Source organism: Theropithecus gelada, chromosome 3 (genome assembly GCF_003255815.1).
Source record: "Theropithecus gelada isolate Dixy chromosome 3, Tgel_1.0, whole genome shotgun sequence".
NCBI lineage: Eukaryota > Metazoa > Chordata > Mammalia > Primates > Cercopithecidae > Theropithecus > Theropithecus gelada.
Genome location: NC_037670.1, coordinates 168,521,918 through 168,543,343, shown reverse-complemented (window position 1 = coordinate 168,543,343; position 21,426 = coordinate 168,521,918). Strand labels below are relative to the sequence as shown.

The following is a 21,426-nucleotide window of genomic DNA, read 5'->3' as shown; positions in this document are numbered from 1 at the left end:
GATTTTATAATATCAGATATTATTTAACAATAGCAATTTTATGTATTGTTTTAAAAATCCTTCTCTTGTATCTCTTCTAGAAGCTCTAGAGTTCTGCCTTTGACACTTAAATCTTGAATACACTGGAAGTTGAATTTTCTGCATGATTTGAATATCTTTATAAAGACTTGGTTATCCCAACACCATTTACTTCAAAGCTTTTTCATTCCCCAGTGATATGCCATGCAACACCTCTCATATAGCAAGTTCTAATAAAAGCAAATACATGCTAATTTGCTTTCTATACTGTTTGGTTTGTTTATATTGGTCTATCTGTGTATAAATATCACACTGTTCTACTTATTAGCATTACATAGTGTGTTTTGATATCTGGAGGAACAAATCCTCCCACGTTGTACCCTTTCTCTTTTAATAGGGTTTGAGCTAGCCTTGGTCCCCTGAATTTTAAGATTAGTTGGTTGAGTTCTGCACACATCCACACACCCTGCTGGGATACTGATTGGGATTGTATAAGGAGATTGAATCTTTGTAATACTATGTTTTTCAGTCTAAGAACTTGGCATCCCACACATTGTATATCTATTTATTTACCATAGTCTCTCAATAAATTTTCAATTGTCTCTTTAGAGTTTTTGTATACTCTTTGTTATTATTCCTAAGCATTTCAGAATTAAATCCTGTTGTAGTGTGGTAGCATTTTTTCAAGTTTCATTTTAATTGTTTGTTATTGCTTTAAAAATATAATAGATTTTCATATTGATTTTGTATCAAGCAACTTTAAAATTTATTATAATTCTTTTGAATTTCCTACATATGCAGTAATGTCATTCGTATGTAATTACAATTTGCTGCTTCTTTCTCAAATGTGTGTGCGTGTGTGTGCATGCATGGGTGTATTTGCTCTTTTTGTCTAACTGTACTGCTTGGGATCTCTAGCAAAAAGCTAAATCAAGAAAAACGAGTGATTTCTTTTTGTGTCTGATTCTTTATCTGAAAAGGACAGATGCTAACATTTCACCATTAACCATGACGTCTGCTTTGTTTTTATTTTTGTTTTGTTTTCGGTAGATTCTGTTTAAAAAGTCTTACTGCTATATTAGCTTATAAAGAATTGATCTTAAATCTTGTCAAACACTTTCTTGGATCTACTGAGATGTTCATATGAAATATATCCTTTAATTTGTTAACATGGCAAGTTATTTTTGTTGTTTGTTTTAATGCTAAATTATTGCTGCATTTTAAGGGTATACATAGTTTCATTATAATACATCCTTAGTTCATTCTGCTGGACTTATTAATATTTTAAGAGGTTTGCAGATTATTCACGAGTAGGATTAGATTGTGATTTTCTGTTTCATAAGTTTATCTCAGGTTTGGTATCAATGACTTAAATAGTAAAAGTAATTAGTTTCTCTCTCTCTCTCTCTTCTTTTCTTTTTTCTTCTTTTTGAGACAGAGTCTTGCTGTGTCGCCCAGGCTGGAGTGCAGTGGTACAGTCTCGGCTCTCTGCAACCTCCACTTCCTAGGTTCAAGTGATTCTCCTGCCTCAGCCTCCCAAGTAGAGTTGGGATTACAGGCGCCCACCAGCATGCCTGGCTAATTTTTGTATTTTTAATGAGATGGTGTTTTGCCATGTTGGCTAGGCTGGTCTCGAACTCCTGACCTCAGGTAATCTGCCTGGGTCAGCCTCCCAAAGTGCAGGGATTACAGGCGTGAACCACCACACCCAGCCAGTTTATCTTTTTGTAAGAAGTCCAAAGATAAACAGTACTGGGTGTGGTAAATTAAAGAACTAAAAAGAATTTCCAGGACCCAGGGTCGTGAGAACCATGCTTACACACTCAGGATACCCCAAATGATTCTTCACATTGATCTCTGTTTCCAGAGAACTCTCTTAAGAGCCCCTTTCACCTCTGCATTCCTAAGGCTGTAGATGAGGGCGTTCAGCATCGGGTTGAAAAGGCTGTAAAACAAGGAAAGGATCTTCCTCTGTTCTTGAGAATGGCTTGACCTTGGGGACATGTAGATGACGATGGCGCTGCCAAAGAAGAGCCCCACCACGCAGAGATGGGAGGAGCAGGTGGAGAAGGCCTTTCTGCGGCCCTCCCCAGACTGGATCCTCAAGATGGCCGCCAGGATGCACAAATAGGAGACCAGCACGAGGCAGAGCGATCCCACTAACACGAACACAGAACCCGCAAAGAGGACCGCCTGGTTGAGCCCAGTGTCAGCACAGGCCAATTTGAACACGGATATGATTTGACAGAAAAAGTGGTCGATCTTTTGTGGGCCACAAAAAGGCAGCCTCAGAATAAGAGCGATATGGACTAGAGCCAAGAGAAAGCTAAATATCCAGCAAGTTGAGGCCAGGACAGTGCACACTCTCCAGTTCATAATGAGGGTGTATTGCAAGGGATGACAGATTGCCACATACCGATCACAGCACATCACCACCAAAATCAGACACTCTGTAATAGCAAATGCCAAATACAAAAAAGTCTGAAGTATGCAAGGAGCAAAGGAGATGACTTTTTTGTGCATCACAAGATTTGCTAGCATCTTAGGGACAGTACTCGAGGCATAGGACATGTCCACGATGGCCAGGTGTGACAGGAAGACATACATGGGTGTGTGCAGTCTTGAGTCCAGGCAGATGAGCCCCAGGATAATCCCATTTCCCATCAGGGTGAAGCTGTAGAATAGCAAGAAAAACCCAAAGAGGAACAACTCCAGAGCCGGGTCCACCTGGAATCCCAGCAGGAGGACTTCTGTGATCCAGGTCCGATTGCTTTCCATGTTCTTGTGACAAAAAAAAAAAATTCCTGTGATGTACTTAAGACAGAAATTTCACAGCTGATGGGAGAAAATAAAAAACATTTCATTATAGAGCATGAATTTCATGCCAGAGGCCACAAATCAGTATTTCATGGGTCCATCCAGCCCAAAGTCCTCTGATGTTGACTCACAAATTTGGCTTTTAGAGATATTTAAAATCTGTAGTTATTGATTAATATTAAAAACTAGGAGATTTCATGTTAAAATTGGTGTCTCTAGCTTCTTTTGAGAAAAATAGATTTGTCATTTCGTGATATTCATTGAAAGCAACAATCAGCTAAATCTAATGAGGCAATAGATAGAGGCCGGTCCTCTTTCATGTACCACTGTTTTCACCAATCTTTATTTTATCCCAGAAGTTGAGCTCAGTGACATGAAAAATTTTATCATTGTACCTACGCTACTGATGACATATTTACATAAGAAGAGAGTGAAGATTTTTGCTCAAGATGGGTTTCCAATTTCTCCTCTACTTCAAATACATGGATATGAGAGATAAAATACAAAATGCAAACCCCAAAGAGTTTAAAATGTGACAGCTCCTTCATACACCAGAAATGAATCAGAAACATAATATGCTCCAAGTCTGGAAGCAGAGAGTAATACCGGGAACTTAGCTTTTATGGGGTTAAGGCAAGTTGTTGCAAGATGCATTACTGATGTGATTGTTTGAAGCTAAGGGGTTGGATTGGGGCCATGAAAGAAGTTTTAAAACAACTATTGGGTTGCTGGATGAAGTGACATTCAAGAAGTCAATATGCTTGCCGGTTCTATAATTTGATCAACAGAACCTGAGAAAGTGTTACATGACCTGATTTTTATAAGGGGCCCTTGGAGCCAGGTGAAGAACAACAAAATCTAAAGACCACAAGAGGGAGAAACAAGATAGAAAAATCAAGTAATAATAATAATGACAATAATAAAAATAAAAACTCCTCCACTCAAAATTTGCTTAACATGTTTGTTTTAAAACACAAATTTAACACCAAAAAGGTAAAACAAAGTAAATAATTAGAACCTTAAATTCATTGAAGATGCAATTATATGTATAGAACAATCTTCCAAAGACTTATTAATATAAGGATGATCAGGATGCTTTAATACATTAATGAAGACATAATATTTTCTAAAATGACACATAAATTAAGAAAAATAAAATAGCCATGAAAATACAGTGTATAAAAACAAATCAGTTATAGACTTTTGCAGTAAGAAATATAATACACAATTTTAAAAACAATAAGGATGATAATGTCCACACCTACCATTAAAGGGAAGAAGTTGTGTATTGGAAGATGTCATGAAGGAATCTACCCAGATTTTAATACAGACAGGCAAAAGGATAACATTTTGAAAGCACAGCTTAGAGACATAAATGATTGAAAGACTAAATTTAGATATGATAGTTTCCTAAGCAAAAGAATGAAGAAAATGGAGAGGAAACAATTTTGAACAGATTTCACCAAAAATGTTCCAGAATTGAAAATAATTTGTCTTTAAATCACTAATAAAATGCATTCCACTTAATGAATATAATAAAGGTAAATTTATACTCAAGCAAATTGAAATTTTTGTAACTGAAGATGACCTGAGTCTTTAGATCAAAAATGAACCCTGAGAACAAAATAGAATAAATAAAAAATAAATTCGCAATAAATGTAAATGACCAAAAATTTTCTCGGATGACTATCTTTCCTCCATACTCTACATTTCACTGTGTGTAGACTTCCTGGAATTTCTATTGGATCAATATTATCATCTATCAAGATATCTTGTATGTCTCTTACCTGTTCTTTAAGATATTTTTTCTTTCTTTCACTCTTCACCATGTTCTTGACATTTTTTTCAAAACAAAATTCACAAAGAATACAAAATTTATAATTTATTTCCTACAAAAGAACTGCAAAATTCATTTTTTCATTACTCATTAACTACTCAGACTAAAGAACCGCAAAATTTAAATAGAAAAAAATTCGTTAATTTGAAAAAGAGTACCCATAAAACCTACAGAATCAAGATACAAAAATCACTAGAATTTCTTTTTTTTTTTTTATTTGAGACGGAGTCTTGCTCTGTCAACCAGGCTGGAGTGCGGTGGCCGGATCTCAGCTCACTGCAAGCTCCTCCTCTCGGGTTCACGCCATTCTCCTGCCTCAGCCTCCCAAGTAGCTGGGACTACAGGCACCCACCACTTCGCCTGGCTAGTTTTTTGTATTTTTTAGTAGAGACGGGGTTTCACCGTATTAGCCAGGATGGTCTCGATCTCCTGACCTCATGATCCGCCCGTCTCGGCCTCCCAAAGTGCTGGGATTACAGGCTTGAGCCACCGCGCCCGGCCAAAAATCACTAGAATTTCTATACACCAACAACAGTCAAGCCAAGAGCCAAATTGAAAATGCAATCCCATTCACAATTGGCACAAAAAGAATAAAATACATAGGAATACAGCTAACCAGGGAGGTGAAAGGTCTCAACAATGAGAACTACAAAACACTGTTCAAAGAAATCAGAGATGACACAAACAAATGGAAAAACATTCCATGCTCATTGATAGAAAGAATCACTATTGTTAAAATGGCCATACTGCCTAATGCTATTCCTATCAAACTACCAATGATATTCTTCACAGAACTAGAGAAAACGATTTTTAAACTCATATGAAACAAACAAACAAAAAAGCACAAATAGCCAAGGCACCCCTAAGCAAAAAGAACACAGCTGGAGGCATCATGCTATTTGACTTCAAACTACACTTCAGGGCTACAGTAACCAAAACAGCATAATACTGGTACAAGAACAGACATATGGACTAATGGAAGAGAATAGAGAACCCAGAAATAAGGCCTTGCACCTACAACCATCTGATCTTCAACAAAGCTGACTGAAAAAAGCAATGGCAAAAGGGGTCCCTATTCAATAAATGGTGCTGGGAGAACTGGCTAGCCATATGCAGATGATTGAAGCTGGACCTCTTCCTTACACCATATGCAAAAATCAACTCACAATGGATTAAAGACTTAAATGTAAAACCCAAAGCAATAAAAACCTTGCAAGACAAAATCTAGGTGATATCATTCTGGACATAGAAACGGACAGAAATTTCATGATGAAGATGCCAAAAGCGATTGCAATAAAAGCAAAAATTTACAAATGAGATCTAATTAACTAAAGAGTTCTGCACAGTAAAGGAAATTATCAACAAAGTAGACAGACAATCTACAGAATGGGATAAATTATTTGCAAACTATATATCTGACAAAGGTCTAATATCCAGCATCTATAAGGAACTTAAACAAATTTACAAAAAAAAAAAAATCCCATTAAAAAGTAAGCAAATGGTATGAACAGACACTTCAAAAGGAGACATGCAAGCAGGCAACAAACGTATGAAAAAATGCTCAACATCACTAATCATCAGATAAATGCAAATCAAAACCACAATGAGATACCATCTCACATCAGTCAGAAGGGCTACTGTTAAAAAGTCAAAACATAACAGATGCTGGTAAGGCTGCAGAGAGAAAAGGGAACACTTACACACTGTTGGTGGGAAAGTAAACTAGTTCAACCACTGCAGAAAGCAGTTTGGAGTTTCTTTTCTTTTTCTTTCTTTTTTTTTTTTTATTTTTTTTATTTTTCTTTTTATTTTTTTGACACGGAGTCTTGTTCTGTTGCCCAGACTGGAGTGCAATGGCACAATCTTGGCTCACTGCAACCTCCGCCTCCCAAGTTCAAGTGATTCTCTTGCCCCAGCCTCCCAAGTAGCTGGGATTACAGGCACATGCCATCACACCTGGCTAATTTTTGTATTTTTAGTAGAGACAGGGTTTCACCATGTTGACCAGGATGGTCTTGAACTCCTGACATCAAATGATCTGCCCGCCTCGGCCTCCCAAAACGCTGGGATTACAGGCATGAGCCACTGCACCCAGCCCTGGAGATTTCTTAAAGAACTAAAAATAGAATTACCATTTGACTCAGCAATCCCATTGCTGGGTATACACCCAAAGGAATATAAATCATTCCATTATAAAGACACATAAACACATACATTTATTGCAGCACTATTCATAATGGTAAAGACATGGAATCAACCTAAATATTAAAAACTGGTAGACTAGATAGAGAAAATGTGGTACATATACACCATGGAATACTATGCAGCCATGAAAAAGAATGAGATCATGTCCTTTGTAGGAACATGGATGGAGCTGAAGGTCTTTATCCTTAGGAAACTAACACAGGATCAGAAAATCAAATACCACATATTCTCATTTATACATGGGAGATAAATGATAGGAACACATGGACACATAGAGGGGAACAACAGGCACTGGGGCCCATCAGAAGGCAGAAGGTGAAAGGAGGGAGAGAATCATGAAAAACAATTAATGGGTACTAGGCTTAATACCTGAGTGATGAAATAGTATGTACCACAAACCCCATGACATGAGTTTACCTGTGTAACAAACCTGTACATGTAGACCTGAACTTAAAAGTTAAAAAAAGAAAAAGAGTATCCATAAAACCTATAGAATTTATTCTGTGACTGACATCAGTTTAAAATTTATCTCATCTTACTAATTTTTTAAAATTTAATAACTTTGTTTTTCTTAGATGTTTAAGTTGATATACATATGTATGTATACATATAAATATATATTTATATATGTGTGTATAATACATATATGCACATATTTCTTGGTTCATTATAGTGCCTTTTTGTTTCATAACCTTTTTGATTTTTAATAGAAACTATAATTTTATTTGTCTCTTCAAGTCTTTGTTATAGTCTCTTAAAATTTAATTTTTCTAGTATTAAGAGATAATATTACAAATTATCAAAGGTAAAAGACAATGATCTAATAAGAGCAACAACGCCACTGACAGAGACTTCTCATCAACAAGAAGAGTTCAGAAGATAATGAGCTACTGTTGTTACTGTACCAAGAAGGGGAGAAGCTGTCATTCCACAATTTTATATCTGCAATAACTCTCTTGAATGAATGAGAACAAAGTAAGCTATTATTGGATATACAAATCAGAAGGGTACTGAGGACCTACAGATCCTCAGTATACCACTATATTCCTCAATAAGAACAAAAGTGAACCCAGAGGTAAATCGAATATATGAAAACAATATTTACACATAATTTCAAATAGAATATCTTAGTAAATTTTATAAATAACGGGCTGTAAAACGATTATTTTGGTGTTTTGAAAGGGTAAAATTAAACCTTTTGGAAATAAGTAAACAGAGGGAGATGTGTGATAAGTAAAGAATGCTAAGATTCTTGATGAAAATTGAAACTAGGACTGACTTTAGATTTGTTAAAATAATGTATTAAATTTGTATGTTAGCAATTAATAAGAATCATAAAAAATAAACAAAATATATGGTTTCCAAAATTACAAAGTAAATAAAAGAAATTTGAAAGCATTATCAATCCAACAGTAGGCCAAAAAAGAAAAAAAAAAGCAAAAATTTTTTTTTTTTTGGCAAATAGAAAACACAAAATAAGGAAATATAAATAAGTCTGTGTATATTATCACATTATATGTAATTATAGGGCATTAAAAGACAGAGTTAGGCACTTTAGATGAAAAACAGAAAATCAAGTTACAAAATCTTTAAGTGTCACACCTAAACCCCTTAAACATAAATTCTCTTTTTTCTGTCTAATACACACAAACACACAGATGCACACGCACACAAACTCATGCGCACACACACGCACACACCTACACAGAAATTAAAAATAAAATAATGAAAAACATGTTGTAGAAACTGGTAGTAGCAATTTTATTATCACTTCCCAGCATGCATAAGCATGTAGGTGATATTATACAATAATAATGAAAAGAAAAATCCACAAAGAGTAAACAATTCAGAATTTATATCCTATGAAAAGACTGCAAGATTCAAAGAGAAAAAAACCCTTCCAGAATCTGAAAAAGAATATCCATAAAACCATCAGAAACATTATACTTAATGGTGAATGTTTAAAAGCTTTCCCCCTGCATTAGAATATAAGATGCTCCTCTAATACCACTTCTATTTAATGTTGATTCATAAAGTAGCCAGTGATAACACCAAAAGAAAGAGTAAGAGGCATAAGAATTAAAATGAAGAATACCAAATGTCATTATTTACAACTCCAAGATTTTCTTTGTAGAAAAATTTTAAACCCAATAAATGAACTATTGAAATTAATGTATATTTACAAAAACTTCTGGATTCAAGGTCAACGTACAAAATAAATAAGATATGTATATATACATGTATACATTCATATAATTGTGTGTTTACAGATTGGAAGTTTTGTAAAGATTCTAAATCTATTCAATTTGATCTATACTTTCAATGAAATTCACATCAGAATACCAGCAAGTTTTTTATCAATGAAAATTAATAATTGTACTCTAAATGTTATATGAAATGCAGAAGGTCCAGAATAGCCAAGGAAATCTTGAGAAAGAAAAATGAATGGAAGAACTTACTCCATTGACTCTCCAGACTTAGAAAGCTACAGCAATTAAGTGAATGTGGCAGTGGAAGAAGGATAAACAAATAGACCAGTGACATAGAGCGGTTAACCCAAAAATCCGGAAGAATGGCCAAGTGCGGAGGCTCATGCCTGTAATCCCAGCACTTTGGAAGGCCAAGGTGGGTGGATCACTTGAGGTCAGGAGTTCCAGACCAGCCTGGCCAACATGGTAAAGCCCTGTCTCTACTAAAAGCACAAAAATTAGCAGGGCGTGGTGTTGGGCATCTGTAGTCCCAGCTATTTGGGAGGCTGAGGCAGGAGAATCGCTTGAACCCAGGAGGCAGAGGTTGCAGTGAGCCAAAATAGTGCCACTGCACTCCAGCCTGGGAGACAGAGCGAGATGCTGTTTAAAAAAAAAAAAAAAAAAAAAAAAAAAAAAAATTCCAGAAGAATATGCACACTCTTGGTCTAAGACAAAGTTGGCACTGCTGTTTTTGAAAAATAATAATATGCTGTGTCCGTTGGCTCTCCACGTCGAAGAACACCAAAGCACGGCCCCTCCCACACACATGCACAAAAATAAACCTCAGGTCAGTTTTAGATCTAAATAGGAAGGATCAAAACGCTCCAGAATACAAGCTAGGGGTATATTTTTGAGAGTAGCAAACGTTTCTAAAACAGAAGCCACACTGAAAATGTTGTGTCATTACAGTTTTACAAATAGAGACAGGATTCTGTTTTCCTTTTCCATTTTTAAAATGTAAGAAAACACATTATTTTAAAATACTTCTCAAAAGTGAGAAACGTCTCTCCCTTTAAATGGATGTAAAGGGAATAAGAATGCTTTCAACTGTGTTTGTTTTTTAACAGCAAAATTTTCACTGAATGCGTTGCCAGATACATTACTTTTGTAATAGGAATATTTTACCGTACTTACACCGGCCAGGACTTTCCCCAAAAATTTAACATGTGACACCATAGTCAAGTTATCTCACTCTAGGATCTGATAAAGGGTTTCCATAAGATGAAGACAACCATTGCTGGCGCACAAATCAGGAAAAGCTTATCCGGCTTGTCTGGCACCTCTATGGGCTTCTCTGCTGTTAGAAGAAATAGGAGAGAAATCCTTGTCAAATAACTCTAGGACTTTCTCCCGGCACCTGACGTCTCCCTCCAAGGCAACAAAGAAAAGGAACCCTAATGTTACTTTGCTGGCTGGAGGATATTCCTAGGATGTAGCAGAAGCAGATGGTTCTCAGTAGAAGAAGAAGTGAAGGGGAAGTCACAGGAAAAATTACATAACACCTGGAGCTTCACCTCCTTCATGTGTAAAGCATGCAGCAGGAATATATATGTGGTTCTTATGCCCCTTCCAGCTTGACACCATGAACCAGAGTTATCTGCTGCTTCCAGCTCCTTCCTACGAGTGACAGGGAAAGGGTGGGACAAAGGCAAGTCTGAAACGGATGTAATATTTTGACACTGTAAGTATCAGATGTTACTCTGAGACCTGGCATAGTGCCAGGAAGGGGTCTCTGTGAAGGTGTTCTCTCTCTTTTTTTTCCCTCCATCCTAAACTTGAACATTTCTGCCAGTCTTCTGCCTTGCTCTTCTCCTGGAAACCACTAATTAGTGTGTAAATCATGATTAATACAAAGGAAGATAGTATTTCTGGTATTTGCCTCAAATTGCCCTTGAAGGCACAGGAAAACACAGAGATAGGGAAAGGTCGGAGCTGACATGCCTGCCCCTGAAGCAGGTTGGGTGGACAATGAGTCCCAGATCTCTTTCTACCCTAAGGACTGGGACAGGACCCAGGGTTGTTCAGGAGGCTCCTCAATATGTAGATTTTATACTCTGATTACTTAAAAGAGGCCCATTATCCAGAGACATACCTGTGGAGTCCAGAGAACAACATATGAAGCATCTTCCCATCATCCTATGTCTTCCTTACCGAGTAGTGTAACACCTTCCCCTCTCCTTTCTACCCTCCAGCTTTGTTATTCATATGCGTGTGGGCGTGTGTGGGTGTGGGGCCAGTGTGTGTGCCTCTGCTTGTGTGTGCGTGTGCACGCGTGCACACTTGTGTTCCTGCTTATGCAGAGAAGTGAGAACTCAGGAAGAATGGCAAGGGTATTTCTACCCAGGAGAATCCTGGCGTGAACATTTCATAGATAAGTCACCCTATATGGGTTATGTCACATGGCACAGTCTCCGAGGATCTAGACTCATTGTGATCTCAAAATTTTGCCTGCCTACCTCCCCCCTTTCAAAAAGGTTGAGATTTGATGATGTGATAAATGTGGCCCCCATGGAGCTTGTTAAGGCAGCACTTCAGAGGACTGTATCTCCTCCAAGGAGAGGAGTGTTGATCTGCTGAAAGTCTTACTGTGCAATGAATTGCAAAAATTTCCATTGCAGTGTATTTTTAAGTTTGGAAGCTCATAGAGATTAGATTCTATTTCCCCAGTGCTTTTTTTCCTTTCCGTCAATTTCAAGCCACTCGCTATTTGTTCCATTTAAAAACATATCTTTTCTTCCAAATATGTATTCTACCTTTAGATTCAAGTTTTAAAAATCTCTGGGCTGGGCACAGTGGCTCATGCCCAAATCCTGAACAATATGTAATACTAGCAAACAAGTTTAAATTGCATATCAAAAGTTTTATATATGACCAAACTGGATGCATCCCTAGAATCTGAGGTTGCTTTCCTATCCAAATATCAAATCAATAAAATATACCACATTAATTACATAAATAAGAAAAACAACATGATCATTTTAATAGCCAAATTAAAGCATTTGACAAATCTAATAATAATAAAAGTACTCAACAAAATAAAAATGAAGAGTACTTTCTCAACCTGTCAAAGGGCATAGATGAAAAAGCTCACAGCTAACATTGTCCTTAATGGTGAAAGATAGAGTGCTTTTTCTTGAGATCAGGAACAATACCTGGATGTCCACTCTCACCACTTTGATTCAACATTGTACTGGAGTTGTATAGTGAGGACAATCAGACTTGTCTTGTTCCAATAGCTTGGAACCTTAGCCATGAGATAGCAATACCAGCTTGCCGATTTGACTTTGCCCCAACAGATAATCCAATGAAGACTGTGAACCAAAATTTTGGGTAAAGCATTCTCCATGGCAGTTTGATTTTTAAAGGCCAAACCTCCCCAGACTCCATAGATCACTGGGGCCAAACAGTACCAAACGAGGGTGTCACACATTTACCAGGCCCCCTGTTTAGAACTGCAGCACAAAAGCCTGGATACATGCAATGCTATTCTACTTTCCAGTAGACAGTGAACCCCAGATTCCAAACAATGTCGAGGTCAAGCAGCATTGCAATTGTGAGAGAAAAACTCTAAGGAGGGCTTAGTAGTAGACCTCAGAACTTCTGATAAACGCATAAAAGCAAAATAGCAGATAAATGGAGCAGATTATGTAGGCTGAGGTTAAAAGTCTATCAAAGTCCAGGGTCAGTGGCTCACGCCTGTAATGCCAGCATTCTGGGAGGCCGAGGCGGGCGGATCACGAGGTCAGGAGATCAAGACCATCCTGGCTAACACGGTGAAACCCCATCTCTACTAAAAATACAAAAAATCAGCTGGGCATGGTGGCGGGCACCTGTAGTCCCAGCTACTAGGGAGGCTGAGGCAGTAGAATGACATGAACCCAGGAGGTGGAGCTTGCAGTGAGCCGAGATCCTACCGCTGCACTCCAGCCTGGGCGACAGAGAGAGACTCCGTCTCAAAACAAAACAAAACAAAACAAAAACAACTCTAGACTTTCATCTGCTTTGGATTGAACTCTTGAAAGTCAGCCTATGGAATTGTTATTATTATTTACTCATGACCTGCAGTGTGCCTCACAATGAGCTCTATATTGTAAATACAATGATGAGCGCTCTCTCTCTCTCTCTCTCTCTCTATATATATATATATATATATACAGTTTCTGCCCTTTGGTGTTTCATCCCTCCTATCTTTCTCCTTGCTGGTGCTATGAACCTCTGACTTGGTTGGATGACCCCAAAGCCCTCTTGTACGAAGTTCTTTCTCTTGCATCATGATGTTTTCCTGTGAAAACACTAGCCCTACTTTTCTGATATTTGCATCTACCACACCTAGAGGCATGTGAAATAATCTGAATCTCTTCCAGAAAATAGGCAGACAGCCAGGAGCCAGGAGAGCTGCCCCAGGCTCTTCCATTTAACCCAAACACTTCTTCATCACTCACTTCTGGCTCAACCTTCTGTGATGCTTTATGAAACTGTACTGCCTAATAACCCCTGCCAAAGATGTAAAGGGGGATTGCAGGGTAATATTTCCTCCACTTTCAGATTTATTTTCTTATTATATGCAATAACTCTCTGTGATTTAAGACAACAGTGGGAAACCAACATATACATGTGTGTGACCACTTATTTTACCCACCTATCTTCCTTTCCCCTACACTTCACTGGGACCAGAGAAGCTGACTCTCCAGCACTCGAAAGTGGCCCTCGCATCTTAGACGGAGTTCACCCTACCACTTGCTTTTAGAAACTTTAGTGATTCTACTAACCTGCATTCCCCCAAAATAAAACCTGATGTAAAAGCTTATACAACATCATTTAATTAAAAGTGATCGGGTTGGGCGCAGTGGCTCATGCTTGTAATCCCAGCACTTTGGGAGGCCGAGGCAGGTGGATTACCTGACGTCAGGAGTTCGAGTCCAGCCTGACCAATATGGTGAAACCCCGTCTCTACTAAAAATACAAAGATAACCGGGTATGAGGGCATGTGCCAGTAATCCCAGCTACTCCACAGGCAGAGGCAGGAGAATTGCCTGAACCCGGGAGGCGGAGGTTGCAATGAGCTGAGATCGCGCCATTGCATTCCAGCCTGGCCAACAAGAGCAAAACTCCATCTCAAAAAAAAAAAAAAAAAAAAAAAAAGGGAAAAGGGATGTGAGGCAAGAGACGAGGGGGAGAAAGCTCAAAGGTGCCTTGCTAAAGCTGCCACTGCTTGGTGTTAAAAATAACTGATTCCTCTATTTCATGGGATTGTTTTCTGAGAGTCCTTCTGAAATACTGGTCTTAGAATGGGTCCATTCGGGAGTAATCAGAGTGAGTAATTTAATTGCTTGCCACTGCCTCCTGTTGGTCAAATATGAGTCTCACTCCATGGGGTGTTAATTATCCCACAGTAAAAATTGCACATACATCATGGCCACCAATTAATCTACACTGACTTGTGCTCAGGGGTAAAAGAAAAACCTCAGATCAGAAAGCAAGAGGAATGGAAAGTGGCAGGAGAAGAAGCACTCTTGGGTTATTCCTGTGTAAAGTTGATTTGATTAGAGCCCAGCGTAGCTCATAGTAGTGGCTGAGATGGGACAAGTGGACAAGGGTTCCAGAAATCTGAGGTTGAAAGATCTGAGTTTGTGAGCACGGTGTGTCTGTTACAAGGAATAAGTCCATAGAACTAGAATTTCATCTGTTAGCTAAGTATGAATTTAGAATTTTTTTTTTTTTTTTTGACATAATCTCCCTCTGTCGCCCAGGCTGGAGTGCAGTAGTACAATCTCAGCTCACTGCAACTTCCACCTCCAGGATTCAAGCGATTTTCCTGCTTCAGTCTCCCAAGTAGCTGGGACTACAGGTGTGCACCACCATGCCTGGCTGATTTTTTTGTATTTTTAGTAGAGATGGGGTTTCACCATGTTGGCCAGGTTGGTCTCGAACTCCTGACCTCAAGTTCTCCGCGTGCCTCAGCCTCCCAAAGTGCTGAGATCACAGGTGTGAGTCATTGCATGCACGTGGCTCACAAATCTTTCTCTTAGACAATAGCTGACTTTTATGGGCACTGTGTTGCTTTGGATTGAAAAGAAAAGAAAAAAATTTCTGGCTGTGAAAATCTGGGTATAGATTGCCTCTTTGTGCTTGCATATTTGCTCTAATTATCTTAAGCCCTTTGGAAAACTCTAAGTTTGAATAATTATAGTGTGGCTCTCTTTGTAGCATGTAAATTATTTTCAAAAGAGAATCTCATGGCTCCCTTCTATGATTATTAAGTTTTTGCATTTCTCATTTCTGTTTCCAGGAATAGAAAATCGTCTTACGACAAGACACCTAAAAATGCTTGGTGGAATGTTAAGCAAACCAACATCACTTTAAATGCAGAGCTGTGTTTGCAGGAGAGTAAATAAAATTCTCAAGAGGACGAAGATTAGACAGAAAACAAATGGACAATTATGAGAACACAAGCTAGCAACCAGCAGAAAAACAAGTTAGGAAAATGGAAGGCTATACCTGCTTTTAGGGTATTTGCCAATCCCCCAAATCACAGATTAAAATGACTCCAGAGGTCACAGTCTATAAACCTTCACCTATGTAAGGTGTTATATTAGAGTAAGAATGCCTTCATAAAACTGGAACCTCTACCCATTGCTACCAGGAATCAATAATAAGAGTCGTGACTGACAATTTTGATTGAAGCTAAGGAATTCAGAGGAAAATAAAATATTATTTAAATTTGTTGAAAGAATTAACTGCCAACCTAGAATTCTACATCCAGAAGATATAATTCAAATTTAAGATGAAAGAAAGATGTTATCAGATAAGATAAGAAAGAAAATAGAAACATCTAAGAGTGTTCATGCACTTCGGGAGACACGGAAGGAGATTTTTTTCTGGCTGAAGAAATGCTCCCGATGGTAATGAGTGATTGTGTTTTTTGCTCCTGAACACAACGATTTTTTTTTGTCCTTGGTTTTCTTAAGTGAGGCGGTGATATGACCATGATATGCCTATGTTTGCATTTATCCTGCCGTGAATTGCTAAACTTTCTAAATTCATGGAAGAGTTGACTTCACATATTAGAAATGCTCAGACAAAATGTGATTTGAGCCCACTTTATTTTCTCTTGCTCTTGGGAATAGGATCGCTTTTTTTTCTGAGATGGAGTCTCGGTCTGTCGCCCAGGCTAGAGTGCAGCGGTAGGATCTTAGCTCACTGCAAGCTCTGCCTCCCAGGTTCACGCCATTCTCCTGCCTCAGCCTCCCGAGTAGCTGGCACTACAGGCACCCACCACCACGCCCAGCTAATTTTTTGTATTTTTAGTAGAGATGGGGTTTCACCGTGTTAGCCAGGATGGTCTTGATCTCTGGACCTCGTGATCCGCCCACCTTGGCCTCCCAAAGTACTGGGATTACAGACCTGAGCCACCATGCCTGGCCGAAAGTTTAGAGTTTTTATAACCTAATATTTCCATGGATATGTAGCCAAGAGAAGTGATTATATATGTCTCCTGAAAAGTACATATAATACCATTCATGGAATAATTATTTGTTATAGCCAAAATTGTAGACAATTCACATCCATCAGGAATGTGGTGAATAAATTATGAAATATTTGTGCAATGTAATGCTATAAAACAAATAAAAATAATAAATTATGCTACATACAGCAACCTGGGTGAATCTCACAAAGACAATAATGAGTGAAAGTAGGCAGATAGAAAAAAATGTACATGCTCTATGTATATATCCCATTTATATAAAGTCCAAGAAAATACAATGCTAATATGCACTGTTAGAAGTTGGGGTAACAGGTATCCTGTGGGAGGAGGGAAGCTGCGGTAATTGGGAGAGAGCATGACAGTAGCTCCTGGAAGGCCAGAATGCTTTATTTCTCCTCCCAGAAAGTGGTTACATAATGTGTTTACTTCATCATCTTTCACTGAATTTAATTTATGATTTATGCATTTCTCTGTGTGTCTTTAATTTAAGAAGTTTTAAAAAAAATTCTTTGGCCGGGTGCGGTGGCTCACGCCTGTAATCCCAGCACTTTGGGAGGCTGAGGTGGGCAGATCACAAGGTCAGGAGTTCGAGACCAGCCTGGCCAACATGGTGAAACACCGTTTCTACTAAAGGTACAAAATATTAGCTAGGCATGGTGGCGCACCCCTGTAATCCCAACTACTTGGGAGGCTGAGGCAGGAGAATCACTTGAACCTGGGAGGTGGAAGTTGCAGTGAGCAGAGATGGTGCCATTGCACTCCAGCCTGGGTGATAGTGGGAGACTCCGTCTCAAAAAAAAAAAAAAAAAATTCTTCCCTCCATTTATTCTTTATACTCACCAACCACCAAATTATGCTCATTTTACCTTCTCATCTCCCAGTGAAATCACCCTCACTTTATTCTCATGTGTACTCTGTTCAGCCTCTGCCAGCATTTCTTACTTCAACTGATATGATAGCCTTTATATTACAGTATGATATCAGTTTGGTCAATTCAAATACTCAGATCTCATAGCTCCAGAAGATCTTTCTAAATTCAGGTCTGATTACTTGGCACATTCATACTTATAATCTGGCTTCGCATTTCATATAGGCTGTACTTCAGGGTCATTAGCCTGGAATATGTGTTCCTCCATGCTCGTTCTCTCCAGGCGCACTTCTCATCAGTCCCTGCCTTGTATTTTATACCTGGAAAACCCTGAGCTATGTTTGTTTCCCCCGCAGCTTACAAGCTGCTTACTCCCTTTGGGTCTTTGCTTCTTTCACTCATTGGATAGAACACCCCTTCCTGCCACACCACACCTTTCTCCCAGCCCCTGATGGCTAACTCTTACTTGTGCTTTCAGATGGCCTTCCGCTCCAGGAAGTCTTACTGAACCACTCCCATTCTGGGGGAGTTATCCTTCTTCTGGGCTACAATAGCATCCTGTGCAGAGCTCAGTTATTAACTTATTATATAAGTTGTTAATTTCCACCATGTATCCATTTAATTCTTCCACTACACATGAATAAAGTAATAGGAAATGTGCCCTATTCATCCTTTTGTTTCCAGGACCTAGCACTGATGTGTGTGTGTAATATATACACACATATATGAATTTTAGCAATTTTGAATTGTATTTATCCATGTATTTAAAAATATTCATTACTTTTTTAGAGAACTGAGATTGCAAAGGAAAAGCTCTGTGAATCATTTACTTCATAAATTATTTAACATCATGGCATTTTGTATCAGATAAAAAGCTAAATTTTGCAATATTCCTGCTTCTTTCTGGTAAAGTGGGAAATCTGACATTTAGTTATTGCATTTATAAGTTGTTGTTCGAGTTCTTTAAGGACATAATAAGTATATGTAGTGGATAACATTAATGAATACTGCTTACTGTGTTATTATGAGTTATAGATCTTGCTAAACATTTTCATATATTTCCTCCAATCTTCCCAACAAATCTGTTAGCTTGGCATTACTGACCTCATTGTATACATAATACCTTCTGAAGAATTTAAGTAAATTACAAGTTTCCACATCTAGCAACTGGCAGAACTTTGTAAAATCCCAGGTCTAGCTGAACACAAAGTACATGTGTTTTTACCCCCCCTTTTTTTGGTTATGAGATCATGTCTGCAATAACAGATGTCCTAACAAAAGGGATGCTTTGTGAGAGAAAAAATCCATGTATTTTCCTCATCAACATATTTTTTTCACAGAAAACATCTTTTTAACAAAGTTGAGTATTTCCCTTTTACACAGTTTGCATATTTAGGCTTAATTAAGTTATACTTAATTTGAGAGAAGAGCTGAGAAACAGAAGTATCTTTATACATCCTTTCCTAATACTTCTTCACTATTATTTTCTGTCACTTTATAACTAAGTGGAAGAGTTTCATGTTTGAGTAAAAAGTTTATTAAAATTACTTCAAATATCTTAATTTAAAATTAAATTATTCCTGATAATTTCCAGCTCTAGTTAAATTGGTCAATTAGTCACAACACTTATGGTCTGTTCTTACTTTTCAGGATTATCTCCTCTGAGTTTTAATCATTTTCAATAGGAGACAATTGACCAAACCCATGAGAGAAAACATATAGTTCTTTCATGAGCTCTGTTATTCCCACTGTGCTCTCTTCCACTCAGTTCTACATCCCATGGCTTACCCTGCACTCCACAAGCAGAGAAAAAGGAATAGAGAAGGCTCCAATATGTCTGTATATTTACTAGCATGACATCTGCCCAGGTTTTCTTCTTAGTTGCATTACAGTTATATTCTCTATTCTCTTTCCTGTGAAGACATGGCTCATGCTCTTTCTAATCTACGTGGATTATACGTTAGAAAATGTCACCACTAGAAAAATATGTGCAAATATTTTCTATGTAGATCTATTTTTTAAACACGGCACTTTTTTTTTTTTTTTTTGAGATGGAGGAGATGGAGGAGATGGAGTCTTGCTCTGTCACCCAGGTTGGAGTCCAGTTGTGCGATCTCGGCTCACTGCAACCTCCACTTCCTGGGTTCAAGCGATTATCCTGACTCAGCCTCCCGAGTAGCTGGGATTACAGGTCTGCTCCACCATGCCTGGCTAATTTTTGTATTTTTAGTAGAGACAAGGTTTCAACATGTTGGCCAGGATGGTCTCAATCTCCTGACCTCGTGATCTGCTTGCCTTGGCCTCCCAAAGTGCTGGGATTACAGGCAAGAGACACCATGCCAGGCCTAAATATGGCACTTTCTAAATTAAAAATAATTAAGTAATGACTTTGTTATCAGTCTCTCTTAACGCCTATATCTTTATTCTACAAAAATTAGCCTTTGAGTCCTATTTACATAACAAAAAGATGCACATTTATTTCCAACTTTCAGAACATTTCACATAATTATATTAAAGTATGTACACTATACAGCTAGTGTAAATATATATTTTTAATTGTGCAGCTCCGACCTTCAATGCTAGAGAGAGGAAAGCAGAATGGGCTTTCTCAGGAGGTACTCATAGGAACATTTCAAGAAGATGGAAAGGGTTCCTTAGAGTGTGATTATGTATCCTAAGTAGGTATGGGTTCAGATGTAATCTCAAAGCCCTTTAAACCCAGCTATTTTATTATTCTTTCAGGCTTTCATGAAGTTCTCTCCTTTTCAAGCATCCTCTTTAGAACACCTTGGACTTCTTTGTTCCTAAGACTATAGATAAGGGGATTGAGCATGGGATTGAAGAGGCTGTGAAACAGCAGGAGGTATTTCTTCTGCTCCTTGGGGCTCTCATATTGGGGCTCAACATACATGATGACGGCTGTGCCATAAAAGAGTCCAACCACACAGAGGTGGGAGGAGCAGATGGAGAAGGCTTTCTGGCGCCCCTCCCCTGACTGGATCTTTAGAATGGCACACAGAATATGAACATAAGATATTACAATAGAAAAGAAGGGTCCCACCAGCACAGACAGTGCCCCTGCCAAAACCATTACCTCATTAATGTGGGTATCCACACAGGCAAGTTTGAGAACAGCCGTAATTTCACAGAAAAAGTGGTTAACTTTTTGGGGTCCACAGAAGGACAGTGGTAGCAGTAACATTAGATGGACAAGGGCCAGTAAGACTCCTAAAGTCCAGGAAGTCAATGCCAGAGTGATGCAGACTCTCCAGGTCATGATGGTAGAATATCGGAGAGGGTGGCAGATGGCCACATACCGATCGTAGGACATCAGCACCAGCAGGAGACATTCGATATGTGCAAAACTCAAAAACAGAAACATCTGGGTCATGCAGCCAGCAAAGGAGATGGGCTTGGCTGGATGCAGGAGGTTCACCAGCATCTGGGGCACCATGTTGCAGGCATAGGCGATGTCGACGACCGCCAGGTGTGAGAGGAAGAAGTACATGGGAGTGTGGAGTCTGGAGTCCAGTGAGATGAGCCCCAGGATGGTCCCGTTCCCCAGCAGGGTGAAGACATAGAACAGGGAGAAGAGCCCAAAGAGGAGCATCTGAATCCTTGGACCAACAGGAAATCCCAGTAAAAGGAACTCTGTGATGGAAGTCTGATTTCCTCCCATTTCCCTGTAGAAGAAACAAGGACCTCACCAAGTCTGAATGTCTGAGGCAAATGTTTAAGCATGCTGCAACTGTATGTATTATTGTTTGAGTGTTTCCTAAAAAAACACCTCCAATTATATTTTGATCTTAGTCACTTACTAAGAGAAAATTATGCATTACAAAGGAAACACAAGGAAATTTTTTCACCTATGATAAATTCAATGTCAGTATGATGTTATAGTATTCATTACATCTTATTTTCAAATATACTTTCATCACAGTTCAAA

The 21,426-nt window shown here is 38.5% G+C and overlaps 2 protein-coding genes across 2 annotated transcripts; both read right to left on the bottom strand.

The window, feature by feature from the left end:
- Positions 1–1,816: 1,816 nt before the first annotated feature.
- On the bottom strand, positions 1,817–2,856 carry LOC112621226 (olfactory receptor 2A12). The gene has a single exon (XM_025380575.1). The coding sequence runs from the start codon at positions 2,794–2,796 to the stop codon at positions 1,864–1,866; it is 933 nt and encodes a 310-aa protein (XP_025236360.1). The 5' UTR covers positions 2,797–2,856; the 3' UTR covers positions 1,817–1,863.
- Positions 2,857–20,189: 17,333 nt separating this feature from the next.
- Positions 20,190–21,191, bottom strand: LOC112621505 (olfactory receptor 2A25). Its single transcript, XM_025380964.1, has one exon. The coding sequence runs from the start codon at positions 21,157–21,159 to the stop codon at positions 20,227–20,229; it is 933 nt and encodes a 310-aa protein (XP_025236749.1). The 5' UTR covers positions 21,160–21,191; the 3' UTR covers positions 20,190–20,226.
- Between the last annotated feature and the right edge of the window lie 235 nt (positions 21,192–21,426).